General features: G+C 49.1%; 2 protein-coding genes across 12 annotated transcripts; both read right to left on the minus strand.

The window, feature by feature from the left end:
• Positions 1 to 23: 23 nt before the first annotated feature.
• Positions 24 to 7,154, minus strand: FANCG (FA complementation group G). Of its 3 annotated transcripts, XM_032860457.1 has the most exons (15): positions 7,031 to 7,154; positions 6,711 to 6,831; positions 6,426 to 6,516; positions 5,996 to 6,127; positions 5,563 to 5,765; positions 4,693 to 4,828; positions 4,394 to 4,524; positions 4,147 to 4,293; positions 3,870 to 4,021; positions 3,364 to 3,430; positions 2,820 to 3,109; positions 2,626 to 2,672; positions 2,256 to 2,411; positions 1,682 to 1,805; positions 24 to 1,542 (listed from the first exon to the last, which is right to left on the minus strand). In XM_032860457.1, exons 2-15 carry the CDS (start codon positions 6,804 to 6,806, stop codon positions 1,434 to 1,436), a joined length of 1,881 nt encoding a protein of 626 aa, XP_032716348.1. In that variant the 5' UTR covers positions 6,807 to 6,831; positions 7,031 to 7,154; the 3' UTR covers positions 24 to 1,433. The 3 variants fall into 3 exon arrangements, 2 of the variants coding, with proteins under 2 accessions (XP_032716348.1, XP_032716347.1); XM_032860456.1 differs by having other exon boundaries at positions 6,711 to 7,154; XR_004383028.1 differs by having other exon boundaries at positions 1,425 to 1,542; positions 1,682 to 1,773; positions 6,711 to 7,154.
• A 4,906-nt stretch (positions 7,155 to 12,060) lies between these two features.
• Positions 12,061 to 19,781, minus strand: PIGO (phosphatidylinositol glycan anchor biosynthesis class O). Of its 9 annotated transcripts, none has more exons than XM_032860467.1 (11): positions 19,692 to 19,781; positions 18,405 to 18,916; positions 17,630 to 17,773; positions 17,323 to 17,446; positions 16,846 to 17,005; positions 16,462 to 16,641; positions 14,702 to 14,753; positions 13,972 to 14,178; positions 13,541 to 13,755; positions 12,866 to 12,936; positions 12,061 to 12,713 (listed from the first exon to the last, which is right to left on the minus strand). In XM_032860467.1, the coding sequence occupies exons 2-11, from the start codon at positions 18,913 to 18,915 to the stop codon at positions 12,584 to 12,586; spliced, it is 1,794 nt and encodes a 597-aa protein (XP_032716358.1). In that variant the 5' UTR covers position 18,916; positions 19,692 to 19,781; the 3' UTR covers positions 12,061 to 12,583. The 9 variants fall into 9 exon arrangements, with proteins under 9 accessions (XP_032716358.1, XP_032716350.1, XP_032716352.1 ...); XM_032860459.1 differs by having other exon boundaries at positions 14,702 to 16,229; XM_032860461.1 differs by having other exon boundaries at positions 14,702 to 16,229; positions 19,469 to 19,737.
• Between the last annotated feature and the right edge of the window lie 1,579 nt (positions 19,782 to 21,360).

Below are 21,360 nucleotides of genomic sequence, written 5' to 3' on the forward strand. Positions count from 1 at the left end.
CCGCCTCTCCGCGCCTCTCCCCAGCAACCCGCCGACCAGAGCCAATCAGGAAATTCGCTTGCGGCCCGGCTCCCGCCTCAGGGATGCAACACGCCTAGTAACGCCACGTCAATTGGCCGCAGCGCTACGCTTCCTCGACGGATTGGAATTTGCGACCAATCAACGAAAAGGATGGGGCCAGATCGACGGGCGAATAAAAGAGCCTTTAATCCCTGGGAGGCGGACTCTCCCACTTGGCTCTAGTTCATTGGTTCCTGATCTTACCCTGCTGAAGAACCTGGCACAATGGACTGAACCCTTGTATTAGTCTAGTCCTGTTGCAGTGATAACCTACACACCATTTTCTTCCCAAACCTGAGGATCCACCCTAAACCTTCTCCTGGCTTCTTCAAAATGCCGGCTGGAGCCATGCCTACTCTGAACCCTTTGACTAGCACCCCACCTTTTAATCCACTCCACCCTATTCTTGTGGCACCCTCTGGTAACCCTAATCCCATAGGCTTTACAGTTCCTCAGAGCTTGGAGGTACATGCTTCCTCTTACCACTGGGTATTTATATTAATGGCTAGAGGAGGGAGGGCACTCAAGTCCAAAAAGGAGTCTAAAGGCAACCACGGAACTCAGTAGATTCAATAGAACCCAAAGCAGCAAGAAAACTGCATGCTGAGACTTGAAGTCCTTGGGCCCCAAATGCCAGCTAGCCCTGACTAAATTCAATAAACAGATTTGGTATCATGCTGATTATATTAATTCACCCTTCACCTCCTATCCACACAGGCAGGGTTGACTGAGACTGTCAAATCCCAAATTTCTAGAATTTGGGATAGGGGTAGGGAGTCACTTAGAGACTCGGAGGTCTGCTTGTCCCTCCCCTCTAAGAACCAAATGTTTGCCCTTGTCCTGAGAGGTCTGCCCAGACCACCTTCCAGACCCAGCTCCACTCATTCTGTGACCTTGCACAGGATTCTGGGCTTTGGGACTCTGACTTTTAGGCAACAGAAAGAACCAAAGCCACTGCAAGGATTCCTGTGGCCCTTTCTTCTACCCAGAACTCAATCTCATAAGGTAGATGATGTTGAGAGAGGGCATCTTAGATAACCAGCACTCAACTGAATCAGACAGCTGTGAGCCTTCCCACTCAAGTATATGTAGTAGGCAAACAAGAGATAAATATGCATTTTACTCAACACAATTAACAGGAATATAGGAAAAAAGGCATCATAAGCAAAGTTAATGGCTTTTTGGTGGCAAAGGAACCAGAATGACAGTAACTAGGCCAAATTTTGCAGGACTCCTACCAACTTCTCCAATGCCAGACTTATACAGGAATGATCCATTTCACCCACACTCCTTAAGAATGGTAAAGCAGAAAGCCCTCCCCATGGAGAAATAGGCCACTGGAGCCCCAGCTCAGGCTCTTTAAAATGTGGCAGCTACAGATCACGAGCCTCCGGCAGAGATGTCTGAAACTCCTCAAGAAGGGTTTCACGGTCAGGGGAATGAATCCAGTCCAGATAGGTTTCTAGGTACAGGGGGAGAGACCTGGAGAGCAAAAAGTGACGTCTGAGGGTGAAGGATAGGCAGCCACTCCATCCCTTTCATTCATTACCACCCCCAACAGACTCAAGGACTCCAGGAAGCCAACTTCCCTCAGCCCCAACCCCGCAGGCCTCAGCCTCACCATGCAGCATTCTCCTGTGGCAACTCTGTTTGGGCCTTTAGCCTCCACCAGAGAGCAGTGGCCTCATCCCTCCGATCCATCCTCCTCAGAGTCTGAAGCAGGTGAAAGGAAGCATCTTGATTACCTGTAGCCCCACCCCAAAGTAGAAAGGCTTAGAACCTGACACAGCCTTAAGCATTTTATAAAAGGAGAAACTGAGGCTTAGAGCAGGAAAGGATCTTTTCTATAGTCACACATGGAACCAGGAGGTTCCATTCCCAACCATTCCTACTCCTGGGTACTGCCTGCCCAAGAAAAAGGGCTCAGCTGACTCTGCTTCTCCCCAGCATACTCTGAGCATAGTTGTGGTCTTTGTGTCTGAGGACACTGGAAAGACTGAGGAACTCCAGAGAGCCTTCACACACACTTGCAAAGGTCTTCAAGCCAGGGTATATCCCTAGGTATATACGGTACAACCCCATTCATCCCCTTCTATCTGGGAACATCACTCTTCCACTGATCCCCAAGTACCTCCCGATGGCCCTCTCTGTCCTTGTACATCTGGGCCTAGCTGATATCATGCAAATATACATACCTGGGCACATTTGCACACTGAGGAGGAAGTCCTGTAGGGCTTTGGTATCTTGGCCAATGGCCACCCACTGAAGTCCACGACTAATCAGGGCAGCTGCCCGAAGCTGTTGTAGTGCCACATCTGATATACACCCCTTCTCACCATTGGAAGCAGGCCCTGGGGACCACCCCGAAGTCAAAAAGTGTGTCCCTGCTACACAGGCACGTAGTACTACAGAATCCCAAGTACTCCTCCTTCTCTTCTTATGTCTGGAGTACCCCCCCCGCCCCGACCTTTTTTTAAAAAGGTAGGCTAGGACGCAAGGAAAGGCAACACATTCACCAACCCTCCCCTTCCAGGAGGGAAGAGGAAAATTGAGAGTCTAGATCACCTTGTTCTTCATCCTTAGGTGTGGTCCGGAAAAGCAGCTCAAGGCACCTGAAGTGGGACACAGAATAGGGGTGAGGAAGAGTCAACTTCAGAAACTCTAGGGGGAGTCGGTAAGAATGGAGCTTACTTGGGTCCCAATAAGCAAATTATCCCTCCACACTTCCCCTAGGATTCTGGTTGGCTTCCTGAGCTCACCGGCTAAATTCACTAATTGCCTCTTTTGGGGCCCCCAGCTGCACCCAGGCTTGACCCTGAAGCAGGTAGGTTGCAGAGACCCAGGATGGGCAGTGTGGTGACTCTTTGGTTCCTTTTCTGGCATCTTCCCTCATCTGGGGCATCTTGGGAAGCAGAGATGACGTGCGGCTAAGTAGCTCCTCACATACAGTCAAGGCATCCTGGGCTCGGCCAGCCTGGATCAGTGCTACAGCTGCCTCTAAGAACACCTCAGGCATACAAGGCCCTAGAGGGGAAGGCGGGGGGAAGAACTGGGGTGGGAAGAGGACACAGTGTCTTAAAGAGACATTAGTCACCATCCCCAACCTCTTCACCAGGCTCTGGTACCACAGAGACCACCCATTGCTTGCTACCCCAGACCTTTTGCTCAAGAGCCTTCCTGGTCTGGCCTTCCAGCTTGGACAGACAGAGTAGCAGAAGAAAGAGAAAACAGCAGTCCTATTCTACTCCAGAGGAGACTCCAACCCTCTCACTCCATTACAGAGAATCTTGAAGACATACCCACCTTTGATTCCGAGCCATCCAGCACCAGAGCCAGTAGGTCCAAATAATGCTCTGCAGCATCCTCTGCCCTGAGAAGTCATAGCCTATGAGCTTCACCTTAGGTCCTTAGCAGGGTCCTCCAAGGGCTCTAAACTAACGAAAGGATGCTCAAGGTCCCTGGGGAGTAGGGAGAGTGGGAGCTTGGGGCTCCAATCCAAGCTCAGTATGGAGCTACCCTCCTTACAGAATGGATTTGGGAGGAGATTTCAGGGTTTTACACTTGATCTTAGCCAAAAGGCCAAGAAGCGATTGATTTCAGAGTTTTAAAGATACAGGAGCTTAGTGTCTGGGTGAAGAGTCTTAAGTTCAGGTCCAGCAATAAGGCAGAAGGTCGAGGAGTGGAAACCTATGTCCTACCACTGACTTGTCCACACAGCTGACGTGCAAGAACAGAAGCAGAATCACACCCCAGGGAAGGCATCAGAAATGGGAAAAGGAGCTCAGATGAGCCTTGCAGTGGAACCTCACCTTCCCACCTGTAAACATCGGCTTGCTAGCAAGTGCTTGGCTTGGCTCTGTGTGCCACAATGAAGGGGTGAGGCTGGGTGAGGTCTGGGGAGTAGTAAATCTACTTCAATGAGAAGCTGAGGGGCTTCAAAACTATGAGTGACATTCAAGGCCTAAAAGGGACAAAAAGAAAAAAGTATATCTTTAATCTTTGGGAGCCCTATTTCCTTCTATTTACAATTTAATTAGTCTCCCTAACACAAACACTTCAGCAATCCCTGTGTCTTCAGTCCCTTACCTCAACCAACAGCTCCAGACTCTCCAGCTCTGCTGCTGTGTTCCCCAGTTGCCGATACAGCCTAGAGGCCTCCAGAAGCGGGGGACCACATGTTGCTCCCCCTTTCAGGGCTGCAGCCAAGTACAGCAGAGCTCTTTGTGGATTGCCCTAGAAGGTTGAGAGGACACAAGCCTCAGCTACCCTCATGAAGCAGAAAGCAGTCTATAACACCCATAATTTCCCCAACCCACCCTAGGACTGTCTTTACCATTTTACGGAGACAGGTTCCCAGAGCCGTGTACACCTGGACCAACACAGGCCGTGGGCATAGACCTGAGGCTGCTTCTTGCAGGCTGCTCAGTGCCCTGGGCAGGCTTCCTGTGATCAGCTCCTGGAGGCCTAAGGTCAATTCAGGGTTTAAACTTAAGGAAGCAGGGGAATGATAGGTAACAAGAAGTACAGAGAAGCTCCACTGGGCTGAATGGAACATGACAGGGAAGGTTTGAGCCAAAGGACCCCTTAAGACACGGAGTGGGGAGGAAGGGATGAGTAGGACTGCTAGCTGACCTTGGCGATAGGCAGAAGCTGTAAGAAGGATATCCCTTAAGCCCCGGGCATCCTGCAGGGTCAATGGAGCATCTGACTCCTCAGCTGGGGGACTCCAAGTTTTCAGAAGCAGCAGCAGATTCTCAGAGGCCTCACTCTGAGGAAAGAAGGGTGATCAGAGGCTCTAAGCCTATAAACCACCTCTCCTCTCCTCTCTCAGTCTATCCTGACTGGACCTTGAAACCAAGGGTCCTCCTGATTCTTATTCCCTCGGTTTTAAGATATAGATAGCTATGGGGCGAGGATAAAGGGAGGAAGAAAACCTTGGGGCATTGATGATCTGTTCTAGTGAGCCTTCTCATTCAGTATGAGCCCAGAGGACTCAGGGCAAGAACCATGTGTGGGTTATTGATGAGAAGACTGAAGCTGGGAGATGACTTCAGCAAGGTCAATAAAAGCCCTAACCCTATCCAAGATCATTAAGCAATTTAAAAAACACTCAAGAGACACCTGGGTGGCTGGGTTGGTTAAGTGTAAGATTCTTGATTTTGGCTCAGATTATGATCTCAGGGTTGTAAGGTCGAGCCCCACATCCAGCTCTACGCTTGAGTCTGTTTGAGATTTTCTCCCTCTCCCTATGCCCTACCCCATGCATGTACTCCCTCTCTCTTTCTCTCAAAACAAATAAATAAATATTAAAAACAAACCACCACTCAAGAGAATCCCCCCAGTGAAAGACCAACCAGAGCAATGTCACCAAGAGTCCCAGAGAGAATCCAGGTCTTCTAACCACCAACCCAGCAGCCTTTCCAGCACAAAATGATGCTACTGCCACTGAGACAGGTGAGAGATAGGAAGAGACCCTTAGATCCAGGTTACTTCCCAAATTACCTGGTTGCCATTCAAGGTCTGCAGCAAGAAGGTCAAGTCCCCCAAACAGTCAGTGCTTAGCCAGACAGCAGCCTGCAGGCCAGCCAGGTGGTGAAGGGCAGGGAGCACCTCCAGGAGAAGGGTGGAATAATGGAGAACGGAGTCCCACAGCCCCCTGAGCCCACATTCCAGTCTGGGCCCCAACTGCTTCTGGGTCTCCAGCACTGTAGAGGACACACATACCGCTGAGGTTGGGACCTCATCTCTCCTTTTCTCTTCCTACAGGAGCCCAAAGGTCACAAAAGTGCTCCTGGTCTGAGGAGCACCTGGAGGATAAGAGAATAGCAACTCTCTCCATGGAAGTGACAAATTTTATTGCTCCTGATATCCCCTTTGCAAGTACTTAAACCCAGACAGTCTGGCAGGGAAATGGAAAGCAATCTCTGGCCCTCACCTCTCTCCAGGCCCTGTTGGATATCCTGTGCCTGGTCCTCAGGGAAACCCTGGGCCAGGCTCGCCCTCAGGGTAATGAAATTGCAGGTAACAGTCAATTCCAAGGGGAGAACAGGAACAGCTGCAGGGAGCCCTGGAGGAACACAAATTGATCTCACAGACCACTCCCTGCAGAAGGATTCCCCAAATAAGATCCAAACCCAAAGATCACCTCACCCCAACCAAAATGGCCATTTGCACAGTTTGGAAAGGGCGAGTGACGGGGCAAAGAGATTCACCTGCACCAAAGTGAATTCCACTCCAGTCCTGTCTGTGACTTAAATAGGATCCCCTGCCCCCTGAGGAATTTTCTCAGTTCCAGAAATGCAGAACAGGAAGTGGTCTCTAGCTGGGGGAAGGTAACTGACTATTCTGAGGAGTATCCTACTTACCCCGCAGACTATGGAGGAGTCCCCTGAACCCTTCCAGTGCATCTTGAGCCAACTGCTGTCGCCTCAGAGACAGACCCGAGTCCTGAGCCACCTAACAGATGTGGGATGAGGTATCATTGAGGATCAATCCTTATTTCTCCCCTTGCAACAGTGGCAAGGGATGACATTCTCCAGTCATTTCTGGCTCCTGATGGGGGAAGCCAAACTCAATCCCTCCCCATCAGCTGCGGTAAATCCACCGGAAACCCCCTTTCTGGTAAGCGAGGGTCCCAGCAACCGTGTTACCTTGGCCTGTCGAACTAGCTGGTCATTCTTTTCCCTCCACAGGTCTAGGCAGCTGGCGTGTGGCACTGAGGTGCCCAGAGGGGTCTGGTACGACATGGTGGCCGAGGCTGGGGTTGGACATCTGGAGGGGACCGCTGAAAGGTAAGCCCGGCCCCGCCGCGGTCCCCAACGGAGCGGGGAGGGGTCCTTCCGCTTCCGCAACCCCCCGCAGCTCCTTTGCTCCCCTCCGGGCCCCAGCAGGAGCGACTCGCCCTTTACCGGAGAAACGGACTCTCTCCTGCACACTGTGGCGGCTCCCACCCCCGCCTCTTCCATCTCGCCTCTGGTTGGCCCGGTCGGCAAAACTCTCGGCTGCGGTTGGTCCTCTTCAAGGGTTAGTGCCGGCGGGAAACTCGAGGAAGAAACGAGTCGGGTAGCGATCCTTGAGGGAGGCTACGGCGGACCCGAGGGAGGGAACGTGTCTGAGCGGGGAAGTGGTACTTCTCAGGGTTCGGCTTGCTAGTCCTTCGCGCAGGCCAAAACGCTGAGAAATCGATATCAGTACTAGAAACCGTGTCCCAGCCCTTCTCTCGCAACCACACTTCCAGGTCTGTCTAGTTTGCCCCCGCAGAGAGCAGGCCCGCGCAGTGCATGCTGGGAATTGTAGTACCGCGCGGAGTCGCCACAAAAAAAAGCCGAGGCACAAAGTATCTCCAAAAACGAACTGAGACCAGGCCAAGGCCCTTGGTAATCCGCCTATCCTTTCTTTGCTCACCAGGGAGCACCAGCACGCTACCGCATTCTGCTCAACCCTATGCAGGGCGACTGGTGGCGGAACGGCTTGCACAACCCGCTCTGCTCAAAAGTACCTGTCCCTTTCAACAAATGAGACCCAAGAGAACTGCTATCAGTACGCAAAAACAAAGCAAAACTGTGATCCTTACCACAGATAAAACCAACTCAATATAGGTAAGCTGAACTTCATTAAGAACTTTTGCTACAAAGGCAAGAAAATTAGAGGTGGCTGGGTGGCTCAGTGGGTTAAAGCCTCTGCCTTCAGCTCAGGTCATGATCCCAGCGTCCTGCGATCGAGCTCCGCATCAGGCTCCTCAGTAGGGCGCCTGCTTCCCTTCCTCTCTCTCTGCCTGCCTTTCTGCCTACTTGTGATCTCTGTCAAGTAAATAAAATCTTAAAAAAGAAAGAAATAAAATTCAAAGTCAAAAATGGAGAAATTATTTTCCGATTATTACCTACTTTATAATCTTAGAACTGACCAGTATCCACAATATGGAACTCTCAAAGCTCAATAATGAAAAGAATCTAAACCATTTTAAGATGAACAGGAAAACATGAAGGAATTTTATGGGAAAAAATGAATGGCTAAGCACCATATTAAAAAATGATTAGCCATCAGGGAAATGCAAATTAAAACCACAAGATAACCTGGCTGGCTCAGTGTGTGACTCTTGATCTTGGGGTTGCAAGTTCAAGCCCCACGTTGGGTGCAGAAATTACTTAAAAGAATAAAATCTTTTAAAAAAATCTTTAAAAAATTAAAAATTAAAAAATTAAAAAATAATAAAACCATAAAATACCATGACACATGGACACACACAGAATGGTTACAATTCTTAAAATGCAGATAATGCCAGGGGTACCTGACTGGCTCAGTCTGTAGGGCGTGTGACTCTTGATCTCACAGTTTTGAGTTCTAGCTCCACATTAGGTGTGGAGCCTACTTAAAATAAATAAATTAATTAATTAATTAAAAAAACACAGGTGATACCAAATGTTAGTGAGGATGTGGAAAAACTAGAACTCTTACACATAGTGGGAATATAAAATGTTATAGTACCTTGGAAAAAAGTTTGACAGTTTCTTAAAAAGTAAATCATAAGCTTATCATATATCCCAAAAATTCTATTCTAGGGAAACCTCTCAAAAATAAAAACATGTCTACACCAAGAATGGTATGCAAATGCTCACAACAGCTCCAAAAATATTCTTAATAGCTAAAGAAACAAATCCAAATGTCCATTAGCAGATCATAGCCATACAATGGACTATGACTCAGCAATAAAGAGGCAAAAACTGATACATGCTTCAACATGGTTGAACCTTAAAAAATTCTAAGTCATTGGGGTGCCTGGGTGGCTCAGTGGGTTAAGCCTCTGCCTTTGGCTCAGGTCATGATCCCAGGGTCCAGGGATCAAGCCCCACATTGGGCTCTCTGCTCAGCAAGGAGCTTGCTTCCCCCTCTCTTTCTTTGCCTGCCTCTCTGCCTACTTGTGATCTCTGTCTGTCAAATAAATAAAAATTAAAGACCACGTATTTGATAACCCCATTCGTATGAAATGTTCAGAAAAGACAAATTTAGAAAAACAGAAAACAGATCAGTGACCTACAGTGAAACTGAGAATCAGTTGTAAACAAAGTATAGGGACTTTGTAGGAGTGATAAAAATTTTCTAAAACTAGGGGCACCTGGGTGGCTCAGTGAGTTAAATCCTCTGCCTTTGGCTCAGGTCAGGATCCCAGGACACTGGGATTGAGCTCTGCATCAGGCTTTCTGCTCAGCAGGGAGCCTGCTTCCCTACCTCTCTCTCTCTGCCTGCCTCTCTGCCTACTTGTGATCTCTGTCTGTCAAATAAATAAAATGTTTAAAAATTTTTTTTTCTAAAACCAAATTGTGGCATTAAACAAGGTTTCTTACATATGAACACCAAATGCACAAGCAACAAAAGAAAAATAGGATGAACTGAACTTCATCAAAATTTTAAAATTTTGTACTGCAAAGACGATCAAGAAGATGAACACTATCAAGAAAATGAAAAGACTAGGGCAGTTGGCTCAGTCAGTAGAGCATGGGTCTCTTGATCTCAGCATCAAAAGAATTCAAGCCCCAACTCAGCAGTGGAGTCTACCTAAAAAAAAAAGAAGAGGGACGCCTGGATGGCTCAGTCAGTTAAGCGTCCAGCTCTTGGTTTCAGCTCAGGTCATGATCTCAGGGTCCTAGGATTAAGCACTGCCTTGGGCTCCATGCTCAGTGTGTCTGATGAAGATTTTCTCTCTCCCTCTACCCCTCCCTACACTTGCACACACACTCTCTCAAATAAATAAATCTTAAAAAAAAAATGAAAGGACAACTCAAGAGAATGAACAAAATATTTGCAAATCATATATCTGACAATGTATGTATACCTAGAATATATAAACAATGCTTATAAATCAAAAATTAGAAGAAAACTCAATTAATAAACAGAGAAAGACTCTGAATGAACAGTTCTCCAACAAGCACAAGAAAAATGCTCATTATCTTTAGTCATAAAGGGCATGCAAACCAAAATCATGAGATACCACTTCACACCCACTAGGATGGTTAGAATCAAAAGTAAGTAATTATAAGGCATGGATGTGCAAAAATTGGCACCCTTATGCACTAATGATGAGAGTATTACGTGGTACGGCGCCTTGGAAAACAAACTGGCAGTTCCTCAAAAAATTAAACATAGATGTACCATATGACCTAGCAATTCCACAATTAACCATGAGGTATAAACCAAAAAGAAATGAGAACATACATCCAAACAAAACTTTTACATGGATGTTCAAAGCAGCATTATTTGTAAAAACTGAAAGGTGTTAAGAACCCAAATGGCCATCAATGAATGAATGGATAAACAAAATGTTATATATCCCTGCAATGGAACATTATTTGGCCATAAAAAAGAAATGAAATACTGATACATGAAGCAACATGGATGAACCTTGAAAACATTAGGCTCAGTGAGAAGCCAGACAGAAAAGGGCACATATTGTAGGATTCCATTTATACAAAATGTCCAGAATAGAAAATACAGTCAGAAAGGAGATTAATGGTTGCCTAAGTTTAGGGATGGAGGAGGGGAGGGTTGGAGGGTGATAGGAAAATGTATCCAGTTTCTTTTGGGGGTGATGATAATGTTCTGAAATTGACTCTGGTGAGTTGTACAACTCTGTGAATATACCGAAAGTTATTGAATTGTGCACTTTAAATGGCCAGATTTTATATGAATTGTACCTCAATAAAGCTCTTTAGAAAAACAGTGAGTTAGTGTGGAATGGGTGTTTTGATGTCAACTAGGAGGCAGGGATAAGAATTTTTAACCATAGGGGCACCTGGGTGGCTCAGTGGGTTAAAGCCTCTGCTTTTGGCTCAGGTCATGATCCCAGGATCCTGGGTTCGAGCCCCAAATCGGGCTCTCTGCTCAGCAGGGAGCCTGCTTCCCCTCCTCTCTCTCTGCCTGCCTCTCTGCCTACTTGTGATCTCTGTCAAATAAATAAATAAAATCTTAAAAAATAAAAAGAATTTTTAACCATATATCTTTCTGCAAAAGGATCTTGAAGTTAGATCAGAAGAAAAGGAAATAGTTGATGGTTGGCAGATCAGCATTCTTTCCTTAGGCTTTAGGCTTCAGGCTTCAGGAAAGGAGGCTCCCTGCCAAGGGAAAAAAAAAAAAAAGGACGAGGTGGAAACTGACTAGAAGCTGAGGAACTGGAGTCTTGAAATCCTTCCCATTGGTGCTAGGGATGGAATAGGGTCTTTTCTTCTCACAGAGGTACTGTGTGCTTATTAAATGATGCTTGGGAATGGTGTCCATGAGACAGAGAAAAGCAAAGGGACTTTTTTCTAATTCATCTTTTAGTCTTAGCTGGGGCCTAACTTCTCTCACCTTTTTAGCGTATTCTTGCCAGGGTTACCAATGTCCTATCCTCTAACTGCCTGAAATAGTATACATTTCTTATCATCTTTCTGTTTGACCTATGTAGCACTACAGACTATTAGCCATTAATAATTCCATCTCTTTCTTTAGCTACCACAGCAGTGAACGCCTTTCCTTCACAATCACTGCTAAGCAGCTTGTCTTCTTTCCGCCAAGGAGAAGTGCTATTCCACAATTTTACATCTGTTCTTTTTTCAATTGTTTCATCTCCTCCTGTCCTGGGCATTCTTGAACATCAAATAGCAGGCCTGACCCTTCTCTTCAGAGCTTCCCCCCACCCTCCTTTGATGCACATTTCCATGAGAATTTCATGCCAGCACTTCAATGTGACACAGTAGTGAGATGGATGGAGAGCAGAAGAGTCATGCTTTAAACTTATAATTTTGGTTTCAAGTCTGGAATAATCTAATGGGACAAGATGAAATGCTATGTAAGAAGGGCCTTAGGTCTGATAAATGATAGCAAAGGTTGGAAACCTAGGGTGGCCTCCTAGGCCACTTTGTCCTAGAAGTGAAGGACAAAGGGTGTTCCGGAGTGAAAGAACCCAATAGAGGAGGGAATACAGCACCGTTTGGGGTTTTAGACAATGAGTCTGTGTACTCCATGATACCTGGGCTTGTCTTTCCAGCAGTCTCTGCTATCAGCCAAAGGATAAGAATTTAATAAAATATGTTACATGGCAAAGAAAAATGGCAGGTGGGATAACAGGAATGATTCAGGAGGAAGTAAGGGAAGTGAATTCAGACACTTTCAAACACTTCCCAAAGGTTTTCAGGTGTAGGCAGGTCTGCATAAGATGGCCGATGTTATCTGTGCCTCATGGAAGGGGAGAGTGACCATCGCCCTAGTCCCTGTAGGACAATGGGGGCTCCGCCACCTCTCAGACACACATATTTACATTATTATTTTATTCTTCTTTGGAGGCCACCCTCCAAAGCAAGAGTTAGGGAGCAGGCCCCACTATGATTTTGAATTATAAAATAATGAAGTCCCAGGTGTCAGTAGCTCCTGGCTGCATGGTGGTAAAAAGTGTAGCAAAGCCTCTCTTGCAGATGATCCAGCACCTATATAGGCCAGGCTAGACTGTTCTCCAGCTCTGCCTGTGGCCACAAGCCAGCATTAGCCGCCTAGGCTATCTCTGCTGGGCCAGAACTAGCTGCCTGAACCAGGAGCTCACAGCACCATCCACTCGCATCACCAAAGCTATGCCCAGGAAAAGTCCCACGCTGCTCACAATAAAGCCCACAGCTTCAAAAATGAACCTGTAAAGAAAAGTGGAGAATTCTCAGGGGACACTGAGAGTAGGTCTAGAGCCTTTTCCCTGATGAGACAAAACCTGCCCACCCTAATGTTCATTCTTTCCTCCAGGCTTCACCCTCCCCAACACCAATACTTCTCAAGCAAATCCACTCACTTGGGGGCAAACACCTTCCAGACCATGAGATGCCTGCGGAGGATGGAGGCTGCCAAGGCACAGGCCAGAATCTAGGGAGGACAGGAAAGGTCAAGTTACTTGGGGAGGAGGAAACAGGTCAAAGGGAGAGTTGCCCCTGTGAGGATTGGGAGGAGTAGGAAAGTAGTGCATGTCAGTAGAAAAAAACCTGGGTTAGGAGTCAGGACACTTAAACTTAAGTCTTTTCCTGGCCTTACCATGACTCACTGTGTGACCTTGGGCAAGCACTATCCATCTGTGCTGATCACACTCAGGCTCTGCCTCCCAGATTGGGAGGAAGATGTCAGTCACACCTTCTGCCTCTGAAGGGAAGGAAGACCCGTGACATAGTCTGGGAAAGAATCCTGGCCATCACCTTAGTTTTTCCTGTCTGTCCACTAATGGAGGAATCTCCAAATGCAATCAGCAGGGTCCAGATCTAGCTTATAGAGAGGAAACAATCCAAGGCTAGGATTAAGGAGACCCAAGTTCAAGTCTCAATACAGCCAGCCCCTTGAGGTCACAGCCTTAGGCAACCATTTTGCTTATCTGTACTTCGGACCAGGCTCTCCCCCGGGGTTTCAGCAAAGTATGAAAGAATGTGATGTACAGGCATGAGAAAAGGTCACTAACTCCGTGCTCTTTCTCTGCACCCACCTGAATACCGAGGACAAAGAGGTACTTGAGGCCCAGCTGCAGCAGCGCTGCATTGAAGTGATGAGGTGCATCCCGGAGCCGCATCTCCATCAGTGGCTCTTCTTCCTCCTCAGGCCTGACTCTGGCTTCAGCTTCATTCCCTAGGGACTGCCACCTCTTCCGGGGCCCTTGACTCTCACAGAGGAAGGGCCAGAGCAGAAGCAATGGGCAACCTACTGCCTCAGGGGGAAGGCAGGACTAGAATCAGTGGAGGCCCTAGGAACCAGGCCACCCCGGCCCCCAACCACCCTAGCTGACTAAGGCTCCAGGGAGCGCTGGCCAAGGGGTGCCCAAAGATCGAACGAAATAACCTCTCCCCACTCAAATTCAGGGGTCTCCTTTCTCTCCAGAAAGTCAGGGTAAACAATGGAAGCAACGGAGGAATGAAGTACCTGCAAAGAGGAGATGGGAGGCAAAGGTGTTGGCTCCCACCAGCAGAGCAGGCAGCCAGGTGGAGGAGCCATGACCCTCTGGGAATCCCACGAAGGCTGCGTGCCAATGAATGGCTGGAAAGACAGGCTGGTGGCCCATGGAGTAGAAGGTCTGCGTGGCCATGAGGGCCCAAGCAGAGACTGCCTGCCATGGCACAGTAAAAGGACCTGGGGGAAGACAGAAACCTCTTCATAGTCACATCCCATTCCCTAATCCATAGCCTACTGCCTGGCGGTCAGATCCTCCTACTGCTTCGGTGCTACACACATACATGCCCCTCACCCCGGCCTCCTTACATGCAACACTCTGCTATTCTAATTCTCTCTTTGGCACTAAGCTTCCATTTCTCTAATCTGAACTGTGGTCCATCTCTCTCTCTCTCTCATATACACACAGCTCACTACGACATTACACACTTGTAATTCCCCACTCCCATTACTGGAAAATCAGGAAATGAACTCCATGAAGGTGCAGCATTTCCACTAAGAAATGAGTCTTGGAGTACTCCTGTCTCCCTCCTTCATGAACCTTGCTGAGAGCCAGTGGCAGGGATCAGTTAGCTTGGCTACACCAGGAAGACCATCCCAACTTTGTGAAGAATCTGAGGAGCAACACCTCCCTGAAAACAAGCGAGGTCGAAGTCACATCACTACTGTCCTTGGATGAATAAGGGCTGAGAAACGTATTTACCAGGGGTGGTGATGGGTATCCCAGCAGCAAGCAGATGCAGGAGAAGGAAGCTCTGCAGAAACAGAAGCAGGAACACCAGGCTAACACGCTCTGCATGCAATAGCAGAAGTGGGAAGGCCAAGAGGGTGAGTGCCATGACCATAGCAGCTGAGTAGACACTCCCCAACTGATAGGCCGCCACAGTCAGGGGACCCCGAGATCTGGTCCTCTCTAGCCGGCCCCGGAACTCCTCCTGCATGTGTCGGTAGATCTGAGGTACCACGTAATCCAAGTCAGCCTGAGAAGTGGGGGGGCCTGAGAAGGGAGTGAGGACAGTCCTGGTCCTTGGGGTCCCTGTCGTAGCCTTTACTAGCACTGTCACGGGCCTCCAGAGCAGCAGCATGAGCCCTGAAGCGGCCAACGCGGCCACAGCCCTAGGCAGCACAACTGATGCCCCAGCAACCAAGGCCCGGAGACGTGGGGGTGCTTCATCTGCCCCTGACGCCAGCGCCCAGTAGGCAGCAGTGCCCAGTACCATTAGGGGCAGCCCCCAGCGCACAAAGAGCACAGAGGGCTCAGGACTCTTGAGATTACTATAGCGGTGAAGCCACAGGCGCACGACAGCTAACAGGGCTACCAAAGCCCCCACACAAGCTCCATACCACAAATTCTTGGCTCGACCACCCACCATGGATGCCAAGGGACTCAGCCAGGGAGAGGAACGGCAAGCAGGAGTCTCTTCAGGGCAGCGATGAAAAAGCCCAGCTAGCCTTATACATAAAAGCAACCCTACTCCAAGTCCCAGGGCATAAGTGCCACTGTGCCGGGGCGGGCCCGTGGAGGCCGGAAAGCAAAGGCGGGGCATTGTGAGCAGCTTAGGTGAGAGCAACTTGCCCTCCCAGTGAAGCTGGGCAATCAGGAGCAAGATGAGGGAGCCCAAAAGGAAGGGGGTGGCCCTCGCCTCAGCTACAACAAAGCTATCAGAGAAGAAAGCAGCAAAGCGAATGAGCAGGAATAACAGGACAGGCCCAGGGATGGGAAGTAGGGCTGCCAGGGGCCTCTTGGACCCCCAGCCAGCCCACGCTTTCCACAGAAAAGGCAGGAGTGAGCCCACTGCAGCCATAGCCCCTAGGACCACTGGATCCAGCTTCAGCCCAGTAGTTGTCAGGAGTCCAGCACACACTATGGTACCAACCAGACCACAGGCCATGGGTATTAGGAGGAAGGGGCGGAAGCAGAAGCCTGGGTATGTCACCCACTGGGATACCAGCAGACAAAGAAAGCAGGCAGCGGCCATGAGAGCAGCACCCCCGGCCATGCGACCCAGAGAGAAACGAGCCCAAGACTGAATGCACATGGCCCGAACTCCCCGCAGGAACTGCTGCAGCTCAGTAATCACAGTCTGTAGTGCTGCCTCAGCCCCCTGGGGGCTCTGCAGAAGCCGCTGGTAGTCAGCAGAGGCATTGGAGAAAAGGTTCTGCAGCCGATGAAGCTCTGTAATTTGAAGGTCCTGAGAAGCAGCTGAGTAGGCGTGAAGAAATCGGGATACCTGGCAAAAATGGTCAGAGACCAAGGGAAGACATCAGAGATATCAACCAGGACAGAGGCAAAGATAGGTGTTATCAAAAGGGGTATCTGGAAATCAGGGACCTGAACTCTGTCTGGGACAGGGGGGAAGGGAGGGAAGGAGGACATGGCTATGGAAGGTGGGATTAAGACTGAACAAATGACAACAAGTGATCATTATGCTTCTCCTATGCCCACCCTAGTCCATCACTTACCTGCTGGGCATTGAGATGGAGAGCTGAGGCTTGGGCCAGAGCAGAGGAGTGAGGCTGGGAGTCTTCAACCTCTGAGAACAGCTCAGCCATCACCTCCCCAATGTTCCCAAACGGAATGGGCAGACCCAGCAGCAGGGCCAGTGTAGGCACAAGGCTGATTTGAGGAACTATCTCTGGCTCCTAGAGGAAAAGGAGAGGGGCCAATGGGTTCACCACAGAGCTGAGGTCAGGATTTGGGATGGAAGACATAGGGACCTCAGTAGGAAATGAGTGGGGGATGCCCAGAGTCATGAATTTGAGGGCCAAAAATGGAGAGAGCCACAAGAATGCTGTGATCATGATTCAATTGAATACCAAGAGACCAAAGAACACTTCAGGCCTCACCTCTGGGGGGGCACCAGGAAAGAGGGCTTTGGGACTGTACAGAAAAAGTGCAGCAGAGATCTCCAGCTCACTGTCTCCTCCATGGTCCCCAGTCATGGTCATCCCATGGTCCCCAATCACGACCAGCAGTGTGTCATTCTCCAGACGCTCCACAAGTCCCCTGAGGGCCAAGAAATACATCAGGAGGTAGGAATGGATAAAGATTTTCCTAGGAGACCCATTCTCCCCCACCATAATTTCCATTAGGAGGGCCTAGACATTTAGCAAAGAGATACCTCTTCAGTCATGACCCTACTGCCCAAAGCCACATGCTGAGTTACTCAAGATGGATGATGCCCCTAGCTTCAGAAAAATGCCTAGAAAAGACAGAATTCAGCAAGGAAAGAGGCTCCAAGATAAAGACTTTTTCTCTTGGGTCAATATATCCTAAGATTCTCAGACACAATCCCATTCCCCCAGCCAATATCCCACACTCACTGGATCACCTGGTCCATTTGGCTAAGTTTCTTGGCCATTTCAGGGTGGTGAGGGCCATACTTGTGGCCACAGTGATCCACACCCAGGAAGTGAGCAATCAGCATATCCCATTTACCACTGTCCACTGTGAAAGGAAAAACACTAAGCACAGGGGACTAAGGCCCACTCCTCAACCCCAGCCAGGCTCTGACACTATGTGAAGGGACACAATCCCAGGCCACTGCACCCACGGGAAGCTCAGAATTTGTGACCTGAAGTAGCCCTCCCCAGCTCCCAGTCTTAGGCCTGCCTCTGGCCCCATGCTCACTGGTTGGATACAGGTGTTCCAGGATGCCATTGTCCACTGTGTGCAGGTCTCTGACATTGAAGGATGGGAAGAAGAAAGCTTGGGAGAAAGCTCCAGGAAAAAGATCTTTCCAGGTATCATCTCCCATGAAGACCACACGCCTTCCTGCAGGGACATGAGAGTGGGTCACAACCTAGGCAAGAGTCAAGGCAGAGGGAAAGAGAAGAGGAGGCCCTTTATAGATGTTTCAGAAATCTCAACCAGCAATTTCATCCAGCAACTCTTTATCCTTCAAGGCCTAAAATTTTCTGCCACAAAGCTTTCCCTGATAACCATACTTTCCCCGATAACCATACTTTCCCCAATAACCAGACTTCTCACTCCTTGTTTCTACAAAAGGCTCTGCTAGTTCTCAATTCCTGGCTATTTTTGCTACTCTGTTTTTCCTGGGTATATGCTGCTTTTTCCAAGTCAGTGAGTGGACAAGGTATGGACCCTCTGCACTCTCCTCCACACTTGTGAGAATATCAGACTCACATCATCTCCTCTTCATTGCTCTACTGCCTCTTACTGAAAGTTCCCCAAAAGTAAAACCAACACTCCATGCTGATTAGAAACTCCAGAACAAAAAAGCCCCACACCTGCACTTGCTGCATGCAGGGCTCTGGTCTTTCTCTTCCCCTGTCCTTGCACAGCATAGTCTAGCATGCAGCTGAGCACCCAAAGTTCTGGCTCTCTGACCTCTAAAGAGAAAATATGGTAAGGTATTCTGGCTTCCAAAGGGGCCCAAACTAACCCGCACTGGCGAGCTGCTTAATGAGATTGTCTTCCACTATGGCATAGCTGGCAAAGTTACTGCCAGCATCGATAAAGGTAGGCAGTGAGCCTGTGGTGAGGGCCTTCAGGCGCTGCATGGTGGTGGTGGGGGGATCAGCCTTAGATTGGTAGAGCCTGGCATGGTGGGGCTGAATCTCCAGGATCCTCTGCAAGGAGTCCAATTTGCCCAGGAAGGGCAGAGAGACAGGAGGCTCTCCAGGACCGTGGGAGCGCTGGGGATGGGCAAAGTCAAATCGCAGAGCATCTATCAGCACCAACACAAGCCGAGAGAATCGAGAAGCCATCCAGCAGGCCCCAGGCTTCCCTTGGCTCCCCCATGGCAGGGACCCAGGGCCTGGGGGCTCTTGGCAGCTGCTATGGTTGGTGAGTTCCAAACGGGTGAGCAGGAAGCCACTGGTGAAGAGAGCAATGCCGGCGTAGAAGAGGAAGCAGACCCAGGCCAGGAAGAGCAGCACTGAGATCTTCTGCATCCTGCTGGTAGCGGGGAAGATATTCATCACTGTAGGGTAATGTATATTCTGGTCCCTCAATACAAAGCACAGCTAAAATCACTTCCTCTTGGAAGCCCTCCCGAAGATAAACAGCCCCATAGCCAACCCAATGCAATGTTCCTCTCCATCAGTTATATCAGTGTTTCCAAAGATGAGATCCGCAGACTATGGGCATCAACCTGGAGCAGTTGTTTAAAATGCTGATTTCCAGGCCCCACCCCAGATCTACTTAATCAGCATCTTTGGGGGTGGAGCTAGGGCTTTGCACATGTACTCCAAGAGATTCTAACGATGAAACGCACAGTCCACGAGGGAAACTTATTCCTAGTGGTAGAAAGCTCTCTGATAGCTCAGTTCTTCACCTCTCTCCTTGCCAATCTCAAAACCCCTGGGGTGGCCCGGGCTTGCAGCCACAGGGCAATCCGGGCGGGATTGACGGCGCCGCCTGGTGGGTACCAAGAGGACGAAGGGGAGGAGTCACGCTCCGCTTCCGGATGGCCAGGAGAGCCAGGAGACCGGAGTCGCAACCTACCCCGCGAAGCAAACCAGAGTCACAGGGTCTAGAGCCTGTTGGGCCTCGCCGGGACCCACACGTCCAGACGACTCTGCTTCATCTGGTGGCTACCCGGACTTCTCCTGGGCGCCCGGCTTCGGTACTTAGAACACTAGGCTCCGAGCTGCGGGGGATGGGTCCCTTTGGAAAAGGGGAGTGACCAGTAGGAAGAGCGAGTAGATTCTCGAAGACCCTGGCTCACCTTGAACGACGCCCGGAAGCGCAGCAGCAACGCCTGCCCACTGGCACCACAGACAAGCGCACGCCGGACAGAGTGGCCCGCGGGTGCCTCAGCGCCATCTTCCGGCGCCTCCGAAGAAGTTCGGCGGGGAGCGCAGGGCTGGCCCCAGGAGAATTTGAAGAGAGATCATAATAGTTTAAGAGAATTAGGAGCAGGAAGCTAAGCTAGAAGAGCTCAGGGAAGCACTGGTCATTCTTGATTAAGCCTAAGAACTGTCCTTTTGGAATCAAACTTAGCTTGAATCTTAGCTGTGCCACTCGCTGGCATTATTGGGCATTACATTACCTCATCCGTAAAGTAGGGATAAGTATTTATTTTCTCCTTTTTGCTTAGCTGACACCAACTGATAGATTTTATTATTCCCCCTCTTCATGTATTTTCACTGTATCTTCCAATTTAGTAATTTAAAAAATACTCCAATTTAAAAATGGGCAAAGGTGTGGCAACGGGCAGGCTCAGTCGCTAGAGCACGCAACTCTTTTTTTTTTTTTTAAAGATTTTATTTATTTATTTGACAGAGAGAGATCACAAGTAGGCAGAGAGGCAGGCAGAGAGAGAGAGAGAGGAGGAAGCAGGCTCCCTGCTGAGCAGGGAGCCCGATGCGGGCTTGATCCCAGGACCCTGAGATCATGACCTGAGCTGTTAGCAGAGGCTTAACCCACTGAGCCACCCAGGCGCCCGAGCACGCAACTCTTAATCTTGAGGTCGTGAGTTCAAGCCTCACATCCGACATAGAGCCCACTTTAAAAAAATAAATAGGGGCGCCTGGGTGGCTCAGCGGGTTAAAGCCTCTGCCTTCGGCTCGGGTCATGATCTCAGGGTCCTGGGATCAAGCCCCGCATCAGGCTCTCTGCTCGGCAGGGAGCCTGCTTCCTCCTCTCTCTCTCTCTCTGCCTGCCTCTCCTACTTGTGATCTCTGTATATCAAATAAATAAAAATAAATAAAATTTTAAAAGATTTTATTTATTTGACAGAGAGAGAGATCACAAGTAGGCAGAGAGGCAGGCAGAGGGAGAGGGGGAAGCAGGCTCCCTGCTGAGCAGAGAGCCGGATGTGGGGCTCCATGAGGGGCTAGATCCCAGGACCCTGAGATCATGACCTGCGCGGAAGGCAGAGACTTAACCCACTGTGCCCTCCAGGAACCCAAATAAGATTTTTAAATGGGCAAAGGAGGGGTGCCTGGTTGGCTCAGGCAGAAGAGCAGGCAACTTTTGATCTTGGGGTTGTGAGTTTGAGCCACGTTTGGTGTAGATACTACTTAATTTTTTTAAAGATTTTATTTATTTGTCGAGAGAGAGAGTACACACAGATAGAGTGGCAGGCAGAGGCAGAGAGAGAAGCAGGCTCCTCACTGAGCAAGGAGCCCGATGCAGTCTCAGTCCCAGGACCCTGGGATCATGACCTGAGCGAAGGCAGCCACTTAACTAACTGAGCCACCCAGGTGTCCCAAAATAAATAAACTTTTAAAACACAAACATGTTTTAAAAAAATAAATAAATATGGGCAAAAGATCTGACCTTTCTCCAAAGAAAATATACACATTAACGTTCCACCAATTTACATAGGAAAAGATGTCCAACATCATTAAGCATCAGGGGAATACTAGAGATACCACTTCATAGTCACTAGG

The sequence above is a fragment of the Lontra canadensis genome, unplaced genomic scaffold (assembly GCF_010015895.1).
Source record: "Lontra canadensis isolate GAN:19392208 unplaced genomic scaffold, GSC_riverotter_1.0 scaffold19, whole genome shotgun sequence".
Taxonomy (NCBI): Eukaryota; Metazoa; Chordata; class Mammalia; order Carnivora; family Mustelidae; genus Lontra; species Lontra canadensis.

Excerpts from the sequence above, each read along its gene's own strand:
- FANCG (XM_032860456.1), bottom strand. The coding sequence starts at position 7,025 with ATGGAAGAGGCGGGGGTGGGAGCCGCCACAGTGTGCAGGAGAGAGTCC. Across the intron at positions 3,431-3,869 it reads CGATGTTTACAGGTGGGAAG|GGCAGAGGATGCTGCAGAGC; the intron begins GTGAGGTTCCAC and ends ATGACTTCTCAG. Across the intron at positions 3,110-3,363 it reads TGGATGGCTCGGAATCAAAG|TTCTTCCCCCCGCCTTCCCC; the intron begins GTGGGTATGTCT and ends TTCCCACCCCAG.
- PIGO (XM_032860460.1), bottom strand. The coding sequence starts at position 18,942 with ATGAATATCTTCCCCGCTACCAGCAGGATGCAGAAGATCTCAGTGCTG. Across the intron at positions 17,006-17,322 it reads CAAATGGACCAGGTGATCCA|GGGACTTGTGGAGCGTCTGG; the intron begins GTGAGTGTGGGA and ends CTTGGCCCTCAG. Across the intron at positions 16,230-16,461 it reads TCCATCTCAATGCCCAGCAG|GTATCCCGATTTCTTCACGC; the intron begins GTAAGTGATGGA and ends CATTTTTGCCAG.